At 39.2% G+C, this 25,469-nt stretch overlaps 1 protein-coding gene across 23 annotated transcripts in view; it reads left to right on the top strand.

Moving 5' to 3' along the window:
- plekha5 (pleckstrin homology domain containing, family A member 5) overlaps positions 1-25,469 on the top strand; it is an 80,887-nt gene that overhangs the window by 17,975 nt on the left and 37,443 nt on the right. For 2 of the 23 annotated variants that reach the window (XM_055008952.1, XM_055008953.1), the window contains exon 1: positions 2,743-2,774. The exons of 18 other annotated variants lie outside the window; for them this stretch is intronic. In XM_055008952.1, the coding sequence (XP_054864927.1) occupies positions 2,758-2,774 (17 nt within the window). In that variant the 5' untranslated portion in view covers positions 2,743-2,757. Of the gene's footprint in view, positions 1-2,742; positions 2,775-17,604; positions 17,861-25,469 lie in introns of those variants that run through there. 3 more of the 23 variants (XM_055008962.1, XM_055008960.1, XM_055008959.1) reach the window with 2 other exon arrangements.

The raw sequence follows: 25,469 nt of genomic DNA on the forward strand, positions 1-25,469 counted from the left end.
AGTGCTTAAAAATGCCCAAATGTAAATTTAATCCAACCTTTAACTTTGATTAAAATCCAGATAATTGTTGCTAAGCTACTTCTGTTGAACATCAGGGATCATTCAAGAGCAGGTGTAGCTACCTCACAATACACATATTTTCTCCCCTGGAAAACATCTATTGTCAACTGGAAACAGCTACAAGAAGAGCTACATTAGCAGTTACAGCATGCATCTGGAGTTCAAAAGTAAAAAACAGAACACTAGATTAGGTAGACTGATTCAGATTCAAGAAACCCTGGGGGCTGGGAGCTATTTGGTCTTTACACACTGACAGCGAAGCAGCGTGTCCTCTGTCTCTGTGATGTATGCCACAGCACAGCTGAGGTCTGCAGAACAGCAGCAATGTTTCAGTGTTCCTTTATCGTTCCAGATAAAGTTATTGTGGCTTAATTTGACTGTGTGTTCCCATTGAAATGATTTTGGATTCCTATTGAGGAGGTGCAGTCAGAATAAGCTCCAATGGTTTTAATGGTGGTTGAACTGGTGTTGTAGACTTTATACAGTATATAATAATAACCTAGGATACTTGTTTCTGACTGTGACTGGAGAAAGTGAAGCAATTCAGATTGGTTGATTTACCACTCAGCATTTGTGCTGACCTTAACCTCTGGTCAGAAGTAGTATCAGGGATGGAAGCAGCCAAAAATAGAAACTTGCGTCACTTGACATGACGGGGTGAAACGTTTACTGACCCTGCTGGACCTTGGACGAAAGCAGCTGATTCACTCTCTGTTGAGCAATTTTAGCAGGTTCAGGAATGTGGAAAGAGTGCTCCAGTTTTACTTTGGGAGGTTACCAGAGAACAGATGACTCAGTGGAGAGGCCACATCTTAAAACTGCCCTGGAGGCACCTGGGGATCCCCCAGGAGCAGCTAGATCCTGCCAGTGCTGTGGCACTCAGCCTGCACCTCGATTGGAGAAAAGTGGAAGATGAATTGATGTTATTCGGAGGTCTTTGTGAAAGCAATTTTTTGACAATGCCAGGGCTGTGTGGGTTTGTGTGTCTGATTGTCTCTGTGACATATGTGCTTGTTTAATTTTCCTCCGGCACAGCCATTAGCAGAACGACTTGCACATCTATGTGTGGAGCAGAGAGATAAAAGACTCTTTGATCTGAATTATTTTGAGGTTTCCCTTTTTGATTGAAGTTATTTTCAAAAATTAAATGGAGGCTGTACTTTGATCAAGGTTTACTTTCTGACATTGTCTGATTGAGTTTTAAACATTTGTCTATCCTTTGATCTAAATAATCTCTGCGTCTCTTTGGGAATTGAAACTGCATTAAAGTATGATTGTGTAAAAAAATAAGTCTTTCACAGCTAAGAAACCCTGATGGGTTTTGCCACTAGTTTATGCTTTAGTCTGATGCAACACTAATGTCCCTAATATTTTTATGTTTTGCCATTTGTTTGTTGAAGCAAAAACACAAAATAAAACAATATCTCTGGATCTATGTAATATGCTTAATGTCACGATTCATAAAAATAGTACATATCTGCATAAGTCAAGCTTTGTTTTACTGTAGTTTCTGTCTTTGCCAAAAATAATTATGAAACAGTGAAAGATTTTTACATTTTTCAGGATTAGTGGTTGCACTGTCATGACTGAAATTCGGAAATACACTTGTGTTGGATATTTGCATGTGAGGGAAATGGTAATTGACAGAAAAAAGGGCCCATTTGAGCTTTGGATTTGTGTCTATCTATTTGTAAGGCTTCTCCTCCAAACGTAAATGAGTCTTAACAGTCAAGCAGCTGTACTCGCAAATTTCCTTTTATTGTAATGTCTTTGATGAATATGCATAGACTTACTGAGATCATCCAGGCCTTCTATCATGTGGGGTTAATTGTTTGTGCCTGCCTGCATTCCTTTGCACTTCTTCAGAAAGTGGCTTTCTTTTGGATCTATTTGGATCTATTTCCAGCTGCAGGAGTAGCTGAGGTTGCTGCTTAAAGTGAGAAATAAGCATTGAGATTAGGACCAGATGTCAGCCTGCATGCTATTAGTGATTTTCCTTACCAAGTGTGATTACTGCTTTGACCCAGCAGAGGGCATCAAAGTTGCATCACATGGGCTCTGAGATTTTTTTTAATGCCATAATTACAGTGGTAGAGAGAAGTCAGAGTCACTTTGTCATTTTGCCTCAGTGGAGACTCTAGATGCTTACTCTTCAAATAGGGTATTTTATCTCATGCCGTATTAGTATTAAATCTTAGAGACTTGCACTGGAAGCCCGACAATAATTTTTGCTCAGTGGATATTGTATCTAATTTTTGGTGATGCATGTTCTCACCCTTGGCATGGAAAAAATAATGCCAAATCTACCTTGAAGTAAGTTTTGGCAGCTTTTAACTTATTCTTATTTGATTCATGTTAATCAGGCCAAAAGTTTGCCATAAATGGTGTTGTTGTGTAGAAAGCACATGTGTAAGAAATGGTTGTTGCCATTGGAGGGCAGTGTTGGATTTTGGCCATAATGTCTCTGTGGTAATTTTGACAATATAGTTATTACTGGCGCTAACTCTCCATTAGAAACATGCGTCTATTTTAGAGAGTGTGCAAATGAAGTGTTTTGTGTGTATATCTCGGTGTGTATGTGTGTATGAGTGGGTTGTTTCCCGGCACTTGTTAGACATTTTTGTGCACCATTGCTAAAATGTGTTTTCCATTTTCTCTTTTTTTTTTCTCCCACCTTGCTTGCACTTTGTGTGCTTTATGCATCATCGATCCAGGTAAGTGGCACTCAAGACCATGTTTTACTTAGAAAAAAAAACAAAAAACTTTGCTCTGCCAAAGAGTGGGAGGATGACTGGGTGTTTTTTACCTTGAGGTGTTTGCAGTAAAATGTTAGGTCCAACATTTCTTCCTACTGTCTTACTGTTCGCTGCTTCTTGCACAGCCGCTAAATCTGTTTTTATGAAGAAGAAAAAAAAAGCCAATGTTATTGCAGAAACAGTTTTTGTTGAATCTTCTTTATAGGTCTGTGTAGTTTCAACTTCCCATAACAGGAAAAGTGGGCATGATTTGTACTTCAGTTTTTATTTAGTTTTTATTGTTTAGGGAACTCAGTTGAACTATTCACCCAATTTATTTTCTGTCTCTCTCTCTCCTGCCTTTCCCAGCCATTCCCTCCCTTCTTATAATTTATGTGGTTGTCAGGGTGTTGATGTATTGCCTTTGCGACTCCTCACGACTCTACACCTGACATACGCAGTTGTTGTTCAGAGGGCTGAAACCAGGAGGGAGCTGCAGCCCACAGAGTTTACAACAGATTGTCATGGAGCTTGTTGAGATGAGACAATATCATCCTTCAGTTATCATGAATAAGCTGGACGTGACTGCTTGGTTGTAGGCGTGCTGAGCTGTAAAAGAACAGGATTTGAAACCCCGACAGGAATAGCTTGTTATCCTTTTTCTCAGAGGATTTGAGTAATGCAGCTGCACCTACAAAAACAGCAGCGGGTGACCTAAGAGGAGACACTCCCTGTAAAACAGATAAAAATTTGGCTTCTCCCTCTGATCCGTCTATTTTTAAAGATCTAATACAATTATGGAAAATACTTAAGCCTGTCACAGAGATGATGTCCTCCAGATTTAAGGCCCTACAAATGTATGTCATGCTGTTTTGTTGGTTTAAATGAGGAATATGAGGGTACATGACAAGAGGGAAGATGCATGAATGTGCCAAACTCTTTGGATTGAGTCACTAACTCAGTTGACTGCCCAGCACAGAGAGATGTCCTCAATTTGTCAGCTGTGCCTTCCGATGCGTTGCGTTTTAGAGTGGCATTGATTGCCCCCATTTCAGATATGGATTAACAGTGTTGAAAAAATGTCAAATCAGGATGTGAAAGAGCTCAGTGTGGGCGTTGTTTGGGATGCCCTCAGGTTCTGTACTTTTATTTTACTTATTTGCAATACTCATAGCCTGTAGGTGCAAACTGGCCTGTCAGATTCTTATGTAGTACAGCTAGTAAGTTAATAAGTTTGCCATTGAAATCTTTTGACAGGAAAAGATACCCAAATATTTCAAATACCATTGTGTAAACTACCGAAACATGCTTACATACCTATAGTAACATGCTCAGATGTGTTGACTGCAAGCATAACATGACGTAACTCCTAGTGAGTGTGGGCAGTTGTGTTTTGTGTCAGTGTGTTCTTCAAGTTCACCACTGCTTCTCTGTGTACTCTGTGTCTGTGTGTTGCTATGAATTAGGCTGACGAGACAGTCAGGTTGAAGTTGTGAAGCTGTAACCAATCCATTTCAAACAGGATTCAGATTCCAGCATGGCGTCTGATTTGTTTGCTGTTGTGTCTGCATGGAGGTTTGCACTTCAGTTGAGCTTTGTGTCTGTTTGTCTCGTGAAGTTTTATCAAACACTTTTTTTTTTTTTTTACAGTGAATTGTACTTGTTTTGCCTAATACAGATTACACATAACAGAATAAATGTGTAACAAATCTAACTGTAGCTGACTAACTGATTAAATGATTTTACATGCTGTTTTTCATGGCACTTTACTTTGTCTCGATTGAAACCGTAGGCAAGACCAAGAGTATGTGCTCTCCACAGTGTTTGTTTAGTCATCTGCTGTTTGCTTTCCTGCAGCCTGAAGTTGATAACATTTGACAATCCACAGCACATGATGAATGTTTTTGTGCTTGCTGCCGGAGAACACGTCTTGTAAATAAAAAAAAAAAAAAAAAAAAAAAAAAAAAGGCCTGGAAGAAGTATGATTCTAATCGACAAATTTACATGTAATTATAAGGTACTACTAATGTTGTAGTAAATAATGCCCTGCATGATTACTGACGCTTTTAGTTTTAAACTGACAACACTGTTTCCTTCTAGTTTCAGACATAGTTTCCTGAAATCATACACTCGCATCTACATGCACTTCCTCTGCCTCTAATGCTGTCTTTCTTTCTGTCTGTCTTCAAATTTCTTGGTCTGTTACTCTTATGGCTGACCCCCTTCTGTTGGTCATCTTTTCTCTAATCAGTTGCACCAAAGTGAGCGAGGCCCTGCTGCCCCATCTCTCTGCTCACGCTAGCAGCTATCTCTGCCTGGGGACGAGAGGAAGTAGAGCTTAACAGATACTGTATTGCATTTCATTACATTGTCAATTAAAGGCTGCTGTTCTTTCAATCTTTCTGTTGATCTGCAATGAAAGTATTTTCCTTCAGCTACTATTGTAGCTGTGGCTTTCCCTACAACCACTGTATGTCCATCTATGTCTGTTAACATTGTGGATGATAGACAGACCAATAATGCCCATCAGGGATGGTATTATATGTTTGTGGCTGTGGGCGATTACATTGGATTTTTGCTTAGATATTGAGGCCACACACATTCATCTCTCTCACACGTTGTCAGAAACACACACACAGACTCTCTCTCACACACACACACACACACAAGAACACACACACTCTGCAAAGAAACTTTCCATGACATTATTGGTTTTATCAGAAGTAGGCCAGTGCAGGAGCCTGGCCCTCTGGCAGGCCTACTGAGCATGCTCAGCACTGCTGAAGGCTAGGTAGTGGATCAAAACCGTGTTTTAGACTGCCACCACATTTCTCTCTCTCTGTGGGTCTGTCACAGCCTTGACTTATTGAGCAAGACAAAGACGGAGAGCACCCAGGATTTAAAGACAGTTTGTCAATATATATCCTAGACCTTCAGCTATGATTGTTATTGTCGTTCAGTTTCTACTAACTGTTTTGCAGACTAAGCAGTTAATCATTTTTTGGTCCCAAACTTAGATTTTTAAATTGGTTGTGTTGTTCTGCAGTCCAAAACCCAAAGATAATTCATTTGCTATCATATTAGACTCTCATATTAGACTAGGAAGAGCTGCAAATTTTCACAAAGGATAGCAAACAGTGTAATGTTTGGTAATTTTTCTTACAAATTCTTCAATAATTGAACATCTAAATATTTGCTGAATAATTATGTTAAAGTTTCAGCTCAAAGACGAAGTTAATGACGAAGTTGAATATGCAGTACTGACTGCACGCAGGTTAATAGTTTTTTCTGGTAAATGAATGGGAAAAAAACAATAGCTAGAAACAGCCTGGCCGAACCAGGTGGATAATATCAGGTCTAGCGGCAGCTATTCTGAGGCTCACTAATTCAAAAGAAATGTTTTACTATTTCAATCCTTTGTTTCCATTTGTACGCATTTGGACCGATAGCTTGCCCTTCAGTGAATGCCATAAAAGTTTTATTGTAGGGTATTTGAGATGGTGCTGTTGTCTTTGAACCACTGGGTTGAATAGACAATTTTCACTGAGTTCTTCATTGTCTGTAATTGTGGACAATGAAGGAAACTTGTGAGAGAAAGAGGGGCTTTTAGAGCAAGGGAATTGTGCCACTGGCTATGATGAATGGAAATCTGTTGTAGATCTGGATGTTTGAAAGAAAGATCAGTCAAGTAACTAAGCTTTTATTTCATTATACATTGTCTCAAGTTTGATGGAGCAGAGTTGATAATATTCATAGCATACAGTTATACTGTGTTCAATTGCTGTAGCATGTATAGCAAACATTTGTGTGGCAAAAGCTGGTCCTCCATCTGAGGACTTATTCATAATCAATCTGAAACTAAAGCAGTTACCTCAGGATGGAAATGAGCTGATAGAATGAGCTATTATAGAAGCTGCGCTGTGCTTCTCTGTTGCTGTATAATCATCAGTTTTGTGGATGGGGTGTTTGTTACTGGCTCTATCAAATCAGCACAACAACTTGCATTATCTGCTCCCAACAGGCTCATTACACCCGAAGACAAGAGTTAATACATTCATTAGGCCCACAATGAACTGTGTGCCTCTTTTTATGTGTCCAGTGTGAAAGCTGAAAGTGAGTGAAACCCAGCACATAATACTTCTCAGCCAGTATTTACCAGGAGGAAGAGCGATTGGTCTTTAAGAGTCTGTGTAGTTTTTATAACTAGTTAATGGCTTAAGGAAGATGTCAGTAAGATTCCATGTAGAGCATTCAGAATTAGTTTAGTGTTTATTTTTTTGTTGTACCCATTGTTGGTATGTTTGTGCCACAATAATGTCTACGACAAGTGGAGGACTTTACTATTTTCTTATTTGAAAACTTTGTAATTATGGCAAAGTCCTTAATTTCTCTTATGCTATGTGAATTCATTACTAAACTATTTATGACTACTGTGACTGGAGAAACACAATCGCGCTGGTTTTCTCACAGACCCAGTTCATATGCATGTCTACTGAACTGGTCTGCTGAGTATATTATCACCCTTTGTTTGACCCAGTTACGTTAGACTGCTCTCTTGGGTCAATGTCTGTTTGTTCCCCACAAATGACTGCATGCTCACAGAATTATACAATATTTATTGTACCAAATAGAGGTTAAGGTTCAGCTCACTCTTTGCCTGCTCGTGCTCTTTTGCTCAGTGGGCTGGTTAGATGTTGCTTAACTTCCCCTCTCTGATAGGAAAACTGAATAGCCTTCAACCCACATGATGTAGTCTATAATGGGAGGGGTGTCATCAGATTAAGTCGGGCATGTTCCTGCATTATATCAAAAAGTACCTTCAGCAACAATGATGAAAATTGTGGACATGTGATTTCTGACAATACTGGGGAAGATAGTTACCATACTTTCATTCCAAATAATAATACCATGATAATGGGTAACAATAATTTAAGAATATTGCTTTCAGTGACAGCAGTCAAGCAGGAATGGACTTCACAAGTTTGTGCAAATCCTGACGAGAGCGCTATCCCAGTGTGATGTGATAATGTTCCAAAGAGCGTCTTGTAATATTACAGATGTTTAGCTTCCTTAATCTTCAGGTGTCCCCATCAACGTTCAGTGGGGTTGAGGTAAGCTTACTGTGGAGAAAAGTTAATGACTTTGGTTGTCTTTGGCTTTCAAGTAGGTCTTCAAAGCTTTGACATGTTTATCCTGCTGCAGTTTATTGCTTCTACATAAAGACACAAACCGGACGATGGAGCACGTCTCTGAAGGATGGAGTACTCCTCTTTGGCCATGATGTAGCACCAGTGGTGGCTGGTGCAAGTTTCCATAGTCAGAGTAGATAAAACACCCTTACACTTAAATATTTACACTGTTATGTTTCACCGTAGGTTTAATACACTGCAGTATCATTCTCCTTAATACTGTATCTTTCTATACACCCCTCTGTTACTGCCTGCTTATATTCATCCGTAAATAGGACTTTTTCCATCATTTACAGTGAAATGCTGGCATGTCTTAGCCCACTCCAAGCTTTTGGCCTCATTTCACCTCTTGAGAAGTGGTTCAGAGATGCTACTCATCCTTTGAGAACACCACTAGACTGCTTTCTTTTGACAAGTCTTTTGCTGATTGGAGTCTTGCATGCTTTTTTTTAGTAACTTCTGTATCTGTGGTGAAGTTGCTTTTCTATCTCTCAGTGAACAAAGTTTGATGCATTGATCTTTTGGTAGTTTGGTCACCTTTGGCCTGCCTGTTTGTGTTTTAGATACAACGGATTCAGTTTCCACGAAGTGTTTTAGAGCTCCTTTCACTTCCTCCTTAGAATCCTTCAGTGTAGCCTAGATTTGATGCTGAGAAAGCTGCTCTTTGTGTAGAATACCATTTTAACCTCTGACACCTTTAGTTACTTACAATCCCATGTTTCTCAGGCCATCATGATGCTACTTAGTGCACAATCATCTGCTGGGAACTTGAGGCATGAAAATAGTAATAACAGATAAGCAATGAATGCAAGTTGATTTGCCTGAACAAGCCTCTGATGAGTCAATCAACTCTACCTGAGTGTGAGTTACAACACAAGGAATTCTGACTTTTTGCAAAAAGGAATTAACATGGCTAATGCAACAAATTTGCTTAAATGTTATTGCAGTGTATGTATTTTGCCTAATTGCCCAATAAGGTGCAATACACTGATGACATATATCACTGTGCAATTGCAGGGTTAGGATTTTATGAATACACAGAACACCTTCTCTTTTGTTTATTATGCAGATCCAGAAAAAAATATATCTAATTTTCAGTGCTAGACCCAGAGACGACCATTTATATGATGTGACCAGATTTCAAACAACTTTTCTGTGTTTTTATTTAGAACACTTAAAGCACACGTCTCATCATTCTGTAAAACTGAAGCCCCACTGATTGATGATGTGCTTACCCAAAGGTTTTCAGTTACTTTGAACCGTCAATCTATAAATTATTCATATCCAAATAATTACCTCTGTGTTTGGTTGCCTCGGTGTTGTAAACACAAGCTGACAAGCTGATGCTGTCAGTTGTCTGATGACTGATGTAAAGCATCTATACATATTTCTAGAACGAGTGGCATCGGGGGCACCTGAAGTCTTTGCTGATACACTGAATTTGGTGAGGAAAGAACTGAAAGTCAAGCATAGTCAGCATGCAGTCATGACTTGGCTGAGTTGTGAAGGGGGCTGGGCTGGCTGAGACCTCATGCCCGAGCACATCACTATTGGTGTTTTGACTTGCAAACTTTGGAATTTGTGACTGTCAGTGCTGCCAAGTTTCACAGAGCAGCCTGCGCAGTGAAGCGAGTCTATCCAAACCCTCTGTTGTCATGCTGACCTTCTGTGATGTCACTCACCATGGCCATTGTGCATTAAAAGTACTCCTTGTTCACTGATCTGTTGACCTAATTTTCTTCCCGCTGCTTTGTTATTATTGTGACTTGAGTATCTTGGTTAATCCCTGCAAGTAGCATATCCAGATGTAGATTCATTGTGCCATTCGAACAGTGATTTTTGGCTGGCTTAATTATGGTCAGTGGGTGTTGCAATTCATTAGCGTATTCAGCTCTCCTAAACTTCCTGGCAGCCTGTGGGACTGTGAGCTTGACTTCCTCATTGATTGGCCCATTTCGCTAGCCTCTGCAAAATTAGGCACGTTCCTTTTGATGTTTTTGTAATTAGTCTGTTTTTCTAAGTGTGCTAGTGTAACACATTTTCTTTGTATTATATCCTTGCAAACAGACATTTAGAAAGGAGTTGTGGATAAAAGTGCAAGTTGCTGCTGCTACCTTTTATACAAAGGGTGGTGGATTGTGTCTCTCTTCACACCGACCTAACAACAAAACATTTAGTCATCCATGCTGACCTTTTCATTGAATGCAGTGACACAGAGTGCAGTCATTTTGGTTCCTTGGAGAGAAATACTTTGAGATCCATATCAGATGTAAATGCTTTCATCTCTGTAGTCAAAGCAGATGATAAAACTTGTCTTGTCCTGGGAATTCTCAATTCTCACCAACCTTGCCTCCACCACAAAGACAGAAACAGCTCAAGAGGTTTCTCTCTTGCTCAGTTCTTGTGAAATAATATTCGATAGCACTGGTGCTCCCCTGGAGCATACCATGCCTTGTCACAAATCAGCAAAAAGTCCTTTGAATGTATCACAAATTATGTAGTGTGTGATTCCAAAATTCACTTTCTCAATTTAGGCCTTCTGATCTATTGGCTTAACCCTAGAATCCCCAAGTAGTTCTTGGGCATTTTTTTTACTTCTTTCACATTGTAACTCACTGTGGGTTCATTTTCACTGCAATATAAAGTCCTGCATCTCTGTAAAACAACACAACCTGCCTAGAAATAGATGGAGCTCAAATTTGTCTTTTCTGCAGTGTAACAGAACAATAATGTCATAAATCAGAAAAAAGAAAAACAAAAACAATAGTTGAACAACGGTTTCTTTGATTACTTATTTTAAAAAAATGAAAAAACTCTGAATCAACATATACATGTGTCCAAGTGCACAGAGGTGGTTTAACAGGTGTTACTTACCAACATTTGAAACATGGTGAGTCTACATAGGTATTAGATCTATAGTGGATATTGTACATTTTAAACATATTTCTATATGTATCTGTTCTCTGCTTTGTGAGAGCTCAGCCTGCCCAGTTCACTTCATGAATGTTGGTCAGGGGACTATGGGTTGCAGTTGAGCCACAAAGAAATACACCGTCACTATGAGGAGAGTTTAGTGCAAACAACTTATTTTTTGGCAAAATTTCAAATTAAACAATAAGAAAGTGATGTTGATCAAATCTGTGATTACATCGATGAAATTGCAATTTTAAGCTTACAGTTGGTTCATTTTCTGGACAGAACTATATGTGACACATATTGAATTAATGGACTGTTGGAGAGTTAAAAAGGTCTCCCTGTTTTTATGTTTTAAGCTCTAGTGATTGGTGTAATTTTTGTAGTTTCTCTTTAGAGATAACAGGCCTTTTAAAACCCGCTGACAGATTTTTGGGTTCAGAGATATAATCAGTTTTCAGTTTTCACTGACTCCTTGGAAAAAATTTTTTCTACTTCACTGATGTCACCTTAGTGATTTGAGTTTGTTCTTGTGGTCTGGATTCGACCACTCAGGAACCCAGAGATTGTTGTTTTTCAGCTCCATTTGACACACACAGCTAATTACTGGAGCAGGACACACCCCTATTCTCCATACACCCACACACCAATACACCAAGAGGGTGGCCATTTCAGCCCATCTTCTCACTGGCTCCCTGAGGACAAGCTGGGAATGGAACTGTTGATGCATGCAGTATTCGTTTGCTATCGCTCAGTAGGAACAGAGGCCCCTGGAGAGTGCTGGCTAAGGTGCCCATGCTCATCGGATTCTGGGTCTTCTTCACTATGAACCTTAAGGCTACCGTTACTTACAGTCACACAGCTTCTGCAGCTGTTCAGAGCACTGGCAGGTACTAATCTGCACCTCAGTGACAAAGGAGAGAGCGTGGGAGTGTAGGTGGAAGAGGAAAGAGCTAGAGATGAGAGCGAGTGGGCAGGTAGAAGAGGCTCCTCTGAGAGTGGATAAACATGTGAACACTTAGCGATTCCCTCTCCCTTCCTGTCTCTCTCTGACTCTGAGTGGGCAGTTAATGAGTCTGAAAGCTTCTCCTTGGCATCTGTCAGCTAAGAACCAGACGAAGCCTTTAGTACAAGCTGTAGCTGAAAAGAAACACGATATTGCTCACTGATAATTGGTACATTGTTAAACCTTTTTAGTAGTGTCCTTTTATTTTTCAGCTTCATCCATAGGTTACTCAGTGGCTCCTGCAGCCTTGTACTGCACTGCATATGACAACTAGTTATTATGCCCTCGAGAATGTTATACAATTCAACGTATGAATGCTTTTAAACAGAATAATAGACTAGTTCCGCATTAAGTATATTAACGTGGCATGTTTTACACACATCTGTGAAAACTGTGTGTAAGTTATTTGGAACCTTTTTTGAGTACAAGGGTCTAGCAATCAAATATCAAAGGCTTGTCATAGGTAGTATATTGCAGGGCCATTGTACTGAATTGCATTATGTTGCACAGGTGTTGCTATTGTTCATAGCCTCTGTAGCTACCATAACACACAGTGCATTGTTACTTTACAAGGCCTTCGGCTTTGACTCTCAGACAGGAGTGGTGGAGCCAAACCGTTCTGCTTTGATAACATCAACAGATCTGAGCTTGCCCACCGTGTTATCCTTACTCTGTCGTAAAGTCTAATGGTGCGCAGCCATAAAATAAAGTGTAGTTAGGTTTTTGGTTTGCGATGAAACAGACTTTGTATGACCTTGGTTTGGCCATACCCCCACTTAAACAGATTCTTGGAACAGTAGTTAGGACTCCCACTCCCACTGAAATGCCTGATTAACTAACAACTTTGAATTTTTTCTCTGTGAAGTCTTACCTTGGCATGTTTCTTAATTTATAAAAAGGAAATTACAGCAAATAGCATGCAGTTGCAATCATTGCAAATGCTCAACTGCTGCGTTGTTCATGACTGATTTCAGTGCTTGTGGTTTCTCTTATAAAACATTTTCAGTCAGGCACATAAACGTCAAATACCTCGAGCAACTGGAGTTACAGCATGTGTGAGTTTGCACCAAGCCTGGAGATGTATGCCCAGGGTAACTGAGGCAGACTTGGTGGTTGTGATGGTGACATTTACTTTTTAATCTAACAGATGCCCTCCGACTGACTTATAAATGAGTGAGCAGTTAGGAATCATCTTTGTGAGAAAATACTTAATAAAACTTGTTGTTGCTAAACACAACCTGAGTGTGATGATCAAATCTGTGACCTGATGCGCGATTGTCTATCACCACCTGATCACATTTTTAGAACAATGTAAAAAACCTGACAGTGAAAAGACTTTTCTTTAGAACAGCAGACTGTTGTTTGATTTGGACACTGACTGCAAACAGTGGTGCACAAAAAACCGTGCACATGCTTTCCTGCACAACATACTGCACATCCACAGACATACACAGATGGTCGAACAGCTTGCTAAGACTTTCCCCTCTGACACCTTTTTTGTGGACATTGGAGCACAAGCTCCTTATTTGCCATGAATTCATCTTCCATGGATTGGTTCACTAAATATCATATCACATATCCTCCAGATACTCATTATTCCCCTCTGCCTCTGATTTCTCTCGGGGTCTGGTGTCCATCCTGTGCCTCAGGTGGTGGCCATATCCCCTGACTCCAAGCTCCAGCATGGGAGGCCCTCCCTGGAGGACCTGGAGCTGAAGGACTGAATGTTTAAGCACCACCCCTCACCCCTCTTTGTAATGGAAGCTCAATGCATTATTTATGTAGGAGAGCTGGTCAAGGTAGTTCACATGTTGCTGCTGGTGTTATTATGTGTAGTACCTCTTTACTGTGTTTTCAGCCCATAAAAAATGCATTTAGTATTTGTGGTCAGTTTTTGTTAAAAGTCTGTGACTCTGGGAGCTACAGTACAGTCTGAAGAAATGTTAAAGTATCATTAAACAGAGAGAGCAGGGAGTGAAAAGAAGCCGCTAAGAGTGCATTGACTGTCTCTGGGTGTCTTCATGCACCATTGACTGAACCCAGCAGGTTGATGAGTGGAAGAGCTGTTTGGCTTCTTGGTTGGGGCTGAGGTCATTGTCCGGCCTTTCATGTCCTCAATAGCTGCAGGCTCCCTGCTGAACCTACTTGATATTCAGTTCTTTCTCTTGCTTCATCCTATTGAAACTAACAAGCCTCAACCAGATAGCGCAGCTCCAGTAACTCAGATGGACAGGAATGGAAACCAGAGCAGAGATACAGAATTACAATTTCCTGAACTTTGCCACAGTGTTTGCAACAAATTTACCACAACTTGATCCAAAATATTTTCACGATGAGCCCTTTAAAGCCCAGTAGCTGTAGTTCATTTTTCAGCATGCCCCTTTGTCAGGACTTGCTGAAGAATGAGCAGAGGGAGGTGCACCAATACCCACATTCATATTTAAGGAAGTAAATGCCAGAAATAACAGCTCGCTGAGGAAATAATGTTCAATCTCATTTATGTGCGTATCATTGACCTGTCTGGATACACTCCTAAATAAACATAGGAGGAATGGAAAATGTTCAAATCTGCAATGCGATTCATTTCTTGTAGGCAGTTGTGTTATGAATTTCTCCAGTTCTTAATGGGTTGCTCCATACTTTTCCATGCACATTTTCATCTCCTCCACATGTGGAGGAGTCTAGGAATTTGTAAACTGCATGTATAGAGTAAATCTTGCCCAGCTACTTTAGAGTACAAGGCATCCGTCTTTTATTCATTTCACCATAACCATACATTGTAATAATCAATTGTATGGTCATTTAGATTTTGAATAGTCTTTCAGTTTATATATATATATATATATATATATATATATATATAATATATATTATATATATACAAATATATATATTTGTGTCCATGATTTAACTTATTAAATAATAATGTGTTTAATATAATTCACTTATTCAGCATTAATAAAGTAATCATTATGTTTATGTAATTCCAAATACAGACAATATTGAGTGAACCCATCCTAATGTAATCGTTTTTTTGAATGCAGTAGCCAGTCATCTAAAATATATTTGAACAGGAAACAGACATAGAGCGCTTGTCTTTAAACATTTGGCCTTATGATTAAGAAACATTTTTTGTCACTTTAGATGTTTTTAGTATTAAGATGTGGCCCTTTTTGTTGAACCCTGGCCTTTCTTTCTTTAAACCAACCTTGCCCATTTTAGGGTTAGGTGTCACAAATAACACAAAGATGTGTTTTGTTTGAGCTGTTTCTGCTAAACATGGATGTAAAGGGTGGTGCTGTGGTTAGCTGTGGTTCTGGATTTGAATCTTCTGGTCAGCTGGGTTATGGACTGGCGACCCAAGTCAGCTTAGATTAGTCTTGCTTGGCTAGCCCATTTTGTAGTACACAATGATCTGGCTGCACCTCACTATCATCTGCTACGGAGGAAAAAACTTCTTGGCTTTTTTGTATTTGTTTAAACCAGTCACAATCGTTGTGGGTGGGTCTTAAAAAATTGCGTCTTTGGTGTTCCCTTAAAATAATAAAAATTTAAATGAAATCGTTTTGGTGCAACATTTGCATGTAGGTATACAAACACTGTGATCAAAATGGATAATTCACAGAAAAAAAGATGGCAGGGCTGCCTTACTGCACGATCCAAATCCTCTGCAAAACATCAAAAATATCAGCATGGTAGGTTTCAGTCTGGAGGTTGTTACTGTTTTTTTTTTTTTTTGCCATAGCAAAGAAAACAGTAAGAGTCAGATAGCAGAAGGAAAGGCCAAAGGCGACTGAAATTGAATCAGATTAGGTGGGAAAGGCTCCAGCTCCCTTCACAACCCCCCACAGGACGAAGCAGGTATATCAAATGGATGGATGTATGACTGCACTGGATAAATTCAAATCAATGCACTGATTAGTATAGGTGATTATAACGCAATTCTATGTCATTGACATGTAGAATTAAGGTATTTTTTTATTGTTTGTGTAAAATATCTCACGAGGTAAGAAGCTCTCTCCTACTGTAATTTCCCTCCAGACCACTAGATACAGTCAGTTTTAATTTGAAGTATTTTCCTTGATGATAGTGGCATTATTAATCTATAGATAGCAGTTATATAATTTTACTGATGGGTTGAAATCAAAAGTTGTTTTGGGGTGTGTTGATGTCATATTTCTACAGAACAAAATAATCTGTCTTTTATATGGATATACATATACAAACACTTTGGTACTGCTTACTGTAGAGTATATAATAATATAATAACACATGCCATTGTTGTAATATGTGAAAGTGTCAGATGCTTGAAGGAAGACACTACTCAACTACTCACTGACATCAATGACTTTCATTTTTTTAATGTATATTTCCGATGTATTCTGTTCACAGTTACCTAATACAAAAACACAAAAGCTGACAAGCAGAAATTAAATATGATCGTCTGTAAACAAAGGCTATGTAACTGAGTTTATGTTAACCTAATAATGTGCTTTTTTAGCTCACTGTAGCAAGCTATGATATGCTAATAACATTATGTTGTATTAGCTTGCTGGGGCAAGATAATAAAGCATGTTAACTAGTTGACTTTTTGTTTGACTAATAATGATATGCGGCACAAGTTTGCTGTTGCAAGCTATGTTAAGCTGATATCATTTTGCTCTTGTAGCTCAAGCTAATACAGCATAACATTGTTAACATAAAGTCACCTAGTTAAGCTAGTAATGTCATGCTTTATTAATTGAAGCTATTATAACATAGCATTATTAGCTAACATAAAGCCAGCTAGTTAAGCTAGCAGTGCCATTCTTTATTAGTTGAAGCTATTACAACATAGCATTATTAGCTAACATAGTGTCATCTAGTTAAGCTAGTAATGCCATTCTTTATTAGTTGAAGCTATTACAGCATAGCATTATTAGCTAACATAGAGTCAGCTAGTTAAGCTAGCAGTGCCATTCTTTATTAGCTGAAGCTATTACAGCATAGCATTATTAGCTAACATAAAGTCAGCTAGTTAAGCTAGTAATGTCATGCTTTATTAACTGAAGCTATTACAGCATAGCATTATTAGCTAACATAGAGTCAGCTAGTTAAGCTAGCAGTGCCATTCTATATTTGTTGAAGCTATTACACCATAGCATTATTAGCTAACAGAGTCAACTAGTTAAGCTAGTAATGTCATGCTTTATTAGCTTGCTGTAGTACTAGGTTTGCTAGTACCAGCTAAGTATCTCTAGTGATTTGTGGTTTTAAATTACTTTAATACCAGGAATTTAAATACTAATGATCATAATGTTTCAGCAAAGTTGTGGCTGGTGCCCCAGGCCCATAAACTTGAAATTTATTGGCAAAATTCAAAGTATGTAAAAAAAAAAGTTTTGTCTTTTCCCTACCTTACAGTTTACACTCTTAGAAGTTTTTGCTTTTCGTTTTTAGGTTTCGTTTATTTATTTTTTTAATCAACACCAAACAGTTATATTTATTTAACAATAGTGCTTGTGATCTGTTGTCTTCCTATCACTGAGTGAACAGAGTTAATCTTTTGTAAGTGTATTGGAGCTCTTCAGTCCCTCGGCGCGGTGCGGTACGGTGCTTGGCCGCTTTGTAACGGGGCTGTGAGTGAACGAATAACCGGAGCCGCCGCCTCGCAGCTCTCCGTCCGTACTGTGACATCATCGCCTCTCCGGTTTCATGTGTCTGTACTACGGACGCACGCGGGTACAAGCAGTCAGCGCGAGGACTAGTGCAGTGTTGATCGCAGCAGCGGCAGCGGACTGAGCGAGAGAAGCGCACTTCACAACGCAGCCTTCTCCAAACTAACAAACTGTCCACGTCCTTATTCGAGACGTTCACATCTGGATAAAACCACTCGCTCATTTTCGGTACGTTTTTCTTGCCTGCTTCACTTCACCGCGGTTTTAAAGTGGCCTGGACCTTCACGGGAGCTTTTGTTTGTAAGTAGAACCCGTGTATTCAGTGCTGTGGATGCGGATAATAATCGGGGTGTTAAATTCTATTGACGGTGATGGCAGATGCCTCGCTAAAGGCTATTTAGATGCAAGCCCTGTGATTGCTTACTGTATTGCAGTTATAATCAGCTCCGGTCAGGCTTCTTGCCAGCGTTTTGTTCTTAGGCTATATGGCTTTATGTACAAACAGCGTTTTGCACTGGACGCTGCCCTACTGATAAGGTATATTTTCTTGGTGTATTCTGTTTATTTCGAGTTCAGAAATGCTGTGTTGCCGATGTGACCCCTTTTCACTCATATACTCTCTAGTTAAAGATATTTTTATAATAATTGCTGCTCTTTTCCATTCTTAGAAATAGTGTGCGGTTGGCGTGACAAGCACTCCTTTCCTACTCTACTTTGATTGTGAAATCCCAAAGGAAAAATATTTTTTTTTCTTTTCACAGTTCTGTTGAGTTTTGAGTGACTGCACACAACAGTGAGAATAAACCAGTACAGGGGAAATATTTTAACAAATGCTAAGACTTTCTGTTTTGGTTTTTATTTTGTGGTTATTCTTGATTTTGAGAGAACTCTGATGCTAATGCAATTCAGAGAAGTGGGTTTGTCCTGCCAATTTTTAATGCACTGTTTGAAGCTGTTGAAACATCATTTCCATTTCCATCTTTTCTGAAGTGTTTGCCATCCCTTAACTGCAAGCAGTTCTGAAGCATCCCTGTTTCCCCATCATAGCTGTACTTCATTACTTTGCACCAGAGCCAGTTTTCTATTCCTAATAGTACTAATTTGCACAGTGGTGCTGGGTGGTCTTTAAAAGCTTTTGTCTCTGAATCACAGTTAATTAAGCCATAATTATAGAACTGCCCCATGGCTTTCCTGAAGCGACCCAGACTCTGCCCTCTATTTAGTAATCTACCAAACTCTTCTACATCTGTTAAGTAACAAGTCTCATATTGTTCTTGTTATTTGTAGTTTATGCCATAAGTCCTGGAAACATTTAGGCAGTTGAACCTGCTCCTCATGTTTCTTTTTGTATGTTTAGGCATGATGCTAGCTGTCTTGTTATGTCAAGCATGAATGTGTGAGCGTCATGCTCAAGCATCATATGTAAAAATAGCCTTAGTTTTTGACAGCATTTAGTATTCCTATGGGGACTTGTGTGGTCAAGACTCCATCTGTGTGGTCTGATTGATGGATTACTGGATAAAGTTGGAGTGGAGATTATTAAGTGGGTATTGGCATGCAGTTATTAAACATCACACACCACATATCATACATAGTGGTTCATCAGAGTAAAAATTAGGTTCTGAAATCTAATAGGAGAGCCATGTGGTCCCCTTTACTCATGCACTTTGCCTGTCAGTGCTGCCTGCCACCATTGTTGGCAACGTTGTTTGAGCAATCTGTTCTACCGACACAAATTATTTGTCCTGTTCAGCCTGGGGGCGGAGCACTCCATCATTCACCCCGTAAGTCCTCTGCAAAACATTAATTGCATTTACAAGCTAGTGTGATTTGACCACTCTGTATGATTTGATGTGAAATGAGTACACTATTTTGGAAACTTTTCACAATTCAGCTTGATAGGCTGTGTTGGAAAAATTGAATAAAAAAATGTTGATAGATTGGCCATCCAAATCATTTTTAAGCTTGGGAGACACTGTTTTACTAAAGAGCAGGTCAGCAGTACTGGAGATAAACACATGCCCCAGTATTGACTCCTGATCCAGCCCCAGCACTCACTGAGTAGGGGACATCAGTAGAAGACGAGGGCGTGGCCGCATTTGTTTTCAATCTTTGAGTCATGACAGACGAAGCAGCAAAATAATAAAAACTGCACAGAGATGTCAGCTCCAGCCTGCAGCCCATTGACAGGCTATGGTAAACAGATCCACCATTCTTGTCAAATGTTTACATTTTTACTGAGATATGGAGAAGAGGAATGTAAGAAGTGGCCCCTCCAGTATTTGCTTTTCAGTTTCAGTTTTTTTTTAGATGCACGTTTACTTTGCATGATGGCGGCACTAATCTGTTAATACATTTTGAGAGAAGAATTCCGTAGGGACAAGACAGTGGCTCATAAAGAAACATTTTTAGCTCTGCGTGATTTAATGCTCCTCAGTTCATTCGCCTCATGTGGCAAAAAGGGGAATGAAGTCCTGAAAGCGCTTTTTACTTCCCACTTCTTACAGTGACAGCCTTTAATGGTACAAACCCAACAAATCTCAGAGTAATGTGTTAGAACTTAAATATGTTTTTGAGAAATAATCATCAGTAATCCAATTTTGCATGTTTTTTCTCTTACCACATGCACCATCTCAGCCTCTCACTCTATTTCTTTAAGGAGTTGACCTTGATTTGAAGATTCTTAGTATTATGTTGGGTCCCACACTTCTGCTCTTTGTCCCAAATAGTTAGAAAGGCTATAGTATAGATGTGATATCTAATTAAAATGTGTTTTAAAACAGTCATATTGAATGCAAGCCTGGTGTTGTCTTTAATGAAGTCTGAAATTGAAGATTCAGTAATAAACAAGGGAAGTTTTGCAGACACTGAAAGTGAAGATGGAAATTTTAGATGTAAGGTTGGGAAGTTAGTTTCAGGTTCATTAATAGACCTTTAAGGAACCAGTCCCTTTGTTTGATGAGAAACAGTTGTAGCTGAACTCTGGTCACAAGTCACAGTAAGGCTTAGTTCACATGTCTACAGTGCATCAGAGTTTTCCTCCTATAGCTTCGTGAATTTTCACCATAAATGCAGAGTTTCACTTCTTTCAATCAGCGTTTTATTTTTCCTAGTCAGGGCAGCTTGTTTCCATGGCTGTAAAATCTTCTTGAATTGCCTGTTCAGCTGTGTCACCTTGACACACTTTGCACACAGTCACAGCTGCTTGGAGGGGGCTGCTAATTTCATTATTTGTGAAAAATCTGATTTGTTGCCTGAATGAGCAGCTGTTTTCTGTGGTTAAGTATAAAGGTCTAGGGTGAAAGTCAAAGCTGAATAGTCATGCAGCTGAAGCTACTGGCTATGTTCTCTGCAATAATTGTGCTTTGATGCAGGTTGTCTACAACATTTCCTTAAGATATGTTCCCAAAGTAGACCAAAGGATTTTACGGTAGATATTTCAGGTATTCACATTTGATGACAGCACATTATTTCATGTTGCAGCACTGCATGTCATGTGGCCTCTTGGGGACTGCAAAGCCCCTATTTTGTCTTTTTGTCTGTTCTCCTGCTGCCCCCCACATGCCCTCTCATAAACTGCCTATTCTGCTTATTCAGCTCAACTTTTGTGAGGAGGGCTATTCATACCTCCAGTCAGTGTCCATGTGGAAGAGGTCTACTGCAACCCCACACTTTTTTATGCTAGTTAAGAGTATTTACCTTGTAATATGAAAGCATTAATCAGTACTCACTGATTCTGTTAAATGGTATGTCCAAGTTCCTTCCCGTGTAATAGGATTAGGAGCATTAAAAGAGAATTAAGTGTCACTAAAAGGCTTGGTTTGGTGATTTGTTCAAGGGACCAAGAAATTTTCCTTCTAAACTCCTGTAGACTTAGCTTGTAGGTTTCCTGTGATGTCCTGACATTAAGAAATAATGTAAACATGATAAATGTTGTGATCTTCATGTAATTTTACAAGTAGGATGTTATTTTTTAACTGCCATGTGTATAAATGCAGAGTTAAATGTGACTTGTTCAGATGTGTAATATTGATATGGGTTATGGTAGCCAGAACTGGAATGCTTATCATGCAGTCTGGTTTAAATAGGACAGAAGGATTCCACTATAGCACTGCTAGAATGAGGGTGTGATCGTACTGGCCGATACATGGTGAATATGTTCTAATTTATGCTACTGTCAGGTGCTGTGATTAAAGCATCTGCTGCGCAGTGGAGTATGCATCATTCATATCTTTAGGAAAAGAAGTTGGATTGCTTGATTACGCTCATACTGCCTGTGTACTTCTGTAGGCAAGGATGCCCATTGTAAGCCCTGAAGTAGCTTGAAAGGCATTCAATTAAAAATAATTAGGATACATTTGCTGTGGTAAAGGCAGAGAGAGAGCAGGGAATAGTTTTATTTGCTTGAGGTTTCCTAAAGTTAAAAAGCATAGAGCTTGGATTTTTGCAGCAGCATGACTGTTTGAAGGAAAGAAATATCACACAACAGATCATAGGTTCCTGAAATATAAGTCATGCTGCCTTTGGTGGGGAATCGTTTTATCTAATGCAGCAGATACAAATCAAGTATGTAAAGAAAATCCCACAATTAAGAGAGAATAACCAATAAGCTTCTTGTGTGCTGGAATCCACATTCCAAAGCCTTATGAACTGATCATTGATTCATTTTTTAGAGCACACCTTCCATGCTATAAAACACACACTGCTGGAGTTTATTGGATGTGATTTGTTGCCTCAGAGACACATAAACATCAAGTGCCATCAATCAAATCTTCATCTCAGATACAGTAGTGTAGACAATTATTCTTTCCATTTGCATATTTGGTGTTAGAGTATCAGAGTCCAAATGTGCCTACAGCAGCTTAGACTCTTCACAAGAACTTAGAGACATTTGTTACAGTTTTTCAGCACAACATGGGACGAGGAAATCCCCTTCAGTTTTTAGACTTGCTCCACACCAAAAGGTTTGACAAAACACATTACCACAAGTAGCATTTATAATGTTTTTTGTACCATTCTCTACTTGGGTTGTAGAAAGTAAGGATGGAATGATACTACTTATCCCCATAATGACATTTTGTGTGGAGAAAAATACCATCTTTTCTGCACAGCACGTTTCCTCATCTAATTTGAATCCACTGTACTTTTAGATAAATAGAGAGGTTGAGGGGGAGAGGTGTTTTGAGTCCAGATGTGCTTTAGAACAGACAGAATGCCAGCACTTACTGATAAATAATATTAAGTTGATGATGGCTGAGAGTTGAATAGCAATTGTTTTTTGCTCCATAAAAAACAAGATGACTGCTTATCAGTGAGTGCCGACATTTTGTCCATTTTCATTCTTGCCACGTCTGTGTACACAACACATTACTTGAGATTTGGAGTGGAGGATGTTGCCGCTTTTTACCAGATTAGAATGAAATCCTATACATTCTAATATATTTAGTTTTGTTTTCAATGAACTTAACACTTTCAAATGGATGTCAAAGATATTTATGAGGTTCCACTAGGCCCCACAAACTCTGGTGTTAAAATCCAATGATATGCTGTCAAAACTCATGAAGCCCTTTTACCCTCTCGCTGATGTATGGCTCTTTCTTCGAGCCTCTTTGTTGTTTGTGCAGTTGAAGGGGAGTGAGGGGATCAAAGACGCACCCAGAGCAATAAAAGCTTAGCCTGTGGAGTGCTGGAGTGACCCCCAGACCTTAAGCTCTTCATTACTGCAGCTCACAGCTAATTATTGTGGACAAGACAGTTGAGAAGCCAGAAAACAGCCCAACCCTCCTCACTTTAGGGTGGTCAGCTTTTACTCCCAATCAACGTTCCCCACCTCTGAATGTCTGAGGTCAAGGGAAAACAAACCTCCTGGTGCCCTTGACCCATACCCACCTCATAAACCAGCATCTCCCTCTTGAAAATAAGGTGAAATTCTAAACCTGAATAAAAGGCATACAATGTTTTTGCCCTCTGTTGAACCAAAAAAATGCTTCCACATGCTCCCCTTACTGTACAGTACTGTTATTTTTAACTCAATCTCAACTGTAGTGACCACAGACCACATCCTCCAGGGCATGTGTGACTTTTTAAAATGGTTTTGTAAGCTGAGATTAGTTGGAAGAGGTATTTTGAAAAACTTATTTACTCAGAAGGAGCTTTAATTTTGGGCTGGTCACAGTATAGCTTGATTTTGTTGAAACAATGGTTGTTGTCATCAACTTTGATTACATTATTATCGAATGATGTTTTCAGCAGGCCCTTATGTTGTGTAAGACAAGGCAGTCAACCCACATATTTTGCCAGTAATTGTTTTGCAGTGTGATCCTGTCATGTTTGCAGTCATGGTGCTGATGCTACATGGAGGCAGTAAAATTGATTTTGTGCTGAATTTTGTCAAAGCTGTCACAGCCATATGTTAAATGTTACTCCTGTATAATTTGAATAAGATAACAAAACAGCTAAAAGAGCTGTTTAAAAATAGACAACCACTGTTTCTTTGTAGGTTGTCCAAAAGGAGACGTTTCTACTGAAAAGGGAAGATGAGGAAAAAGTGTATCGTGTCATCCTGCCTATTTTGGTCTACATACAACCACAGCCATCATGTTAGGTTACTTCAAGGACCCCATGTTTTCCACTGAGGTTCAAGAACTCACTTTCCTCAGTTATCACATAAGTCGCGTTGGGAATTTTTAGGACCCTCTTAAATTGCTTCCGTCCATAAAGATATACTATAGGCACGCTGACCTTGCACATTTGTTGGACATGCACATCTGCATTAACTTTTCTAAGAACCTTTTCATCTTAAAGATGTAAGACCCTTGGTCAAGTTCATTTTAAAATCGCTAATTTAACTGAAGTGTCATTTGCTTTTTTTTTTTTTTTTTTTTAAAGTTCAGCAGCCAGGCTGCTCCAATTTTCTTGTAGCAAGATAAAACTTGGTGTATGGGGCAGTTGATGTCTTGAATTCAAGTATTGATCTTAATTCAAAATTAATTTGATGTGACATTTCATTGATTTTTAAAGGGGAACACATCCTTATGTTCCTGATCACAATTAATGAAATGGATTATTCAAACAAATGCTGAACACAGTGTTCTTCAAAGTAATTTTTAACAGTAAATTATGGTAAATTAACCAATATATTGAATTGTCTAGTCTGATTCAGTGCCCCACCCAAGCCTCTCAAACAGCAATTGTTCAAGGGGGTTGTCATTGAATCAGGATCATTGCATTTTGGGGTTAAATTTAGTATGAAGTTCCAATGGCTAATTCTTTCAGCAATCACCTGTTCAATATTGGTTGCTGTACAACAGAAACAGAGAAACCTGAGCATTACAGAACCCTGTTTAGTATAGACTGAGTAGGGGTCATCAATCAGCTTAATGCAAAATCCCTGCCGAGTTGCCTTATTTCCTTGGTTTGGTCTGCATACTTCTGGAGAAAGTGTCTGGGTGCCTTTTGGCTTGCAACAGTAGATGTTTGACTTGTTTTTGTCTGCTGTTTTTGTGTTGCCAGTTTCATTGAGCAACTAGTGCACAATTGGCTTCTTTGCGCTTGTGTGTTGGGAGAACATACTTACTGTACCATCATTCAGAGCCACTAGGATTTCACCACAGAGACTGCCAAACCAACTCAATGAGCTGAAAGAAGCTCAAAACTGCACAGGCTTGCAGACAGGCTGTTGGTTCCCAGTGGGATTGGGAGTACTAGTGACCCTTTCATATTGCACAGTCCTTCGTTGTTACCAGTCAGTGTGATTCAGCTTTGATACAAACTTGAAATTTAAAAAAAAAATATTTAGCAAACTCAAAAATATGCAAGATAGTATGAATACTGTCTTGTGTATTTATTTGTTTGCATGCTGTTCCACAGCAGGGAACATGCTAATAATTCTCCAGTATATCGCAGCAGA

The sequence above is a fragment of the Amphiprion ocellaris genome, chromosome 3 (genome assembly GCF_022539595.1).
Source record: "Amphiprion ocellaris isolate individual 3 ecotype Okinawa chromosome 3, ASM2253959v1, whole genome shotgun sequence".
NCBI classification, from domain to species: Eukaryota; Metazoa; Chordata; class Actinopteri; family Pomacentridae; genus Amphiprion; species Amphiprion ocellaris.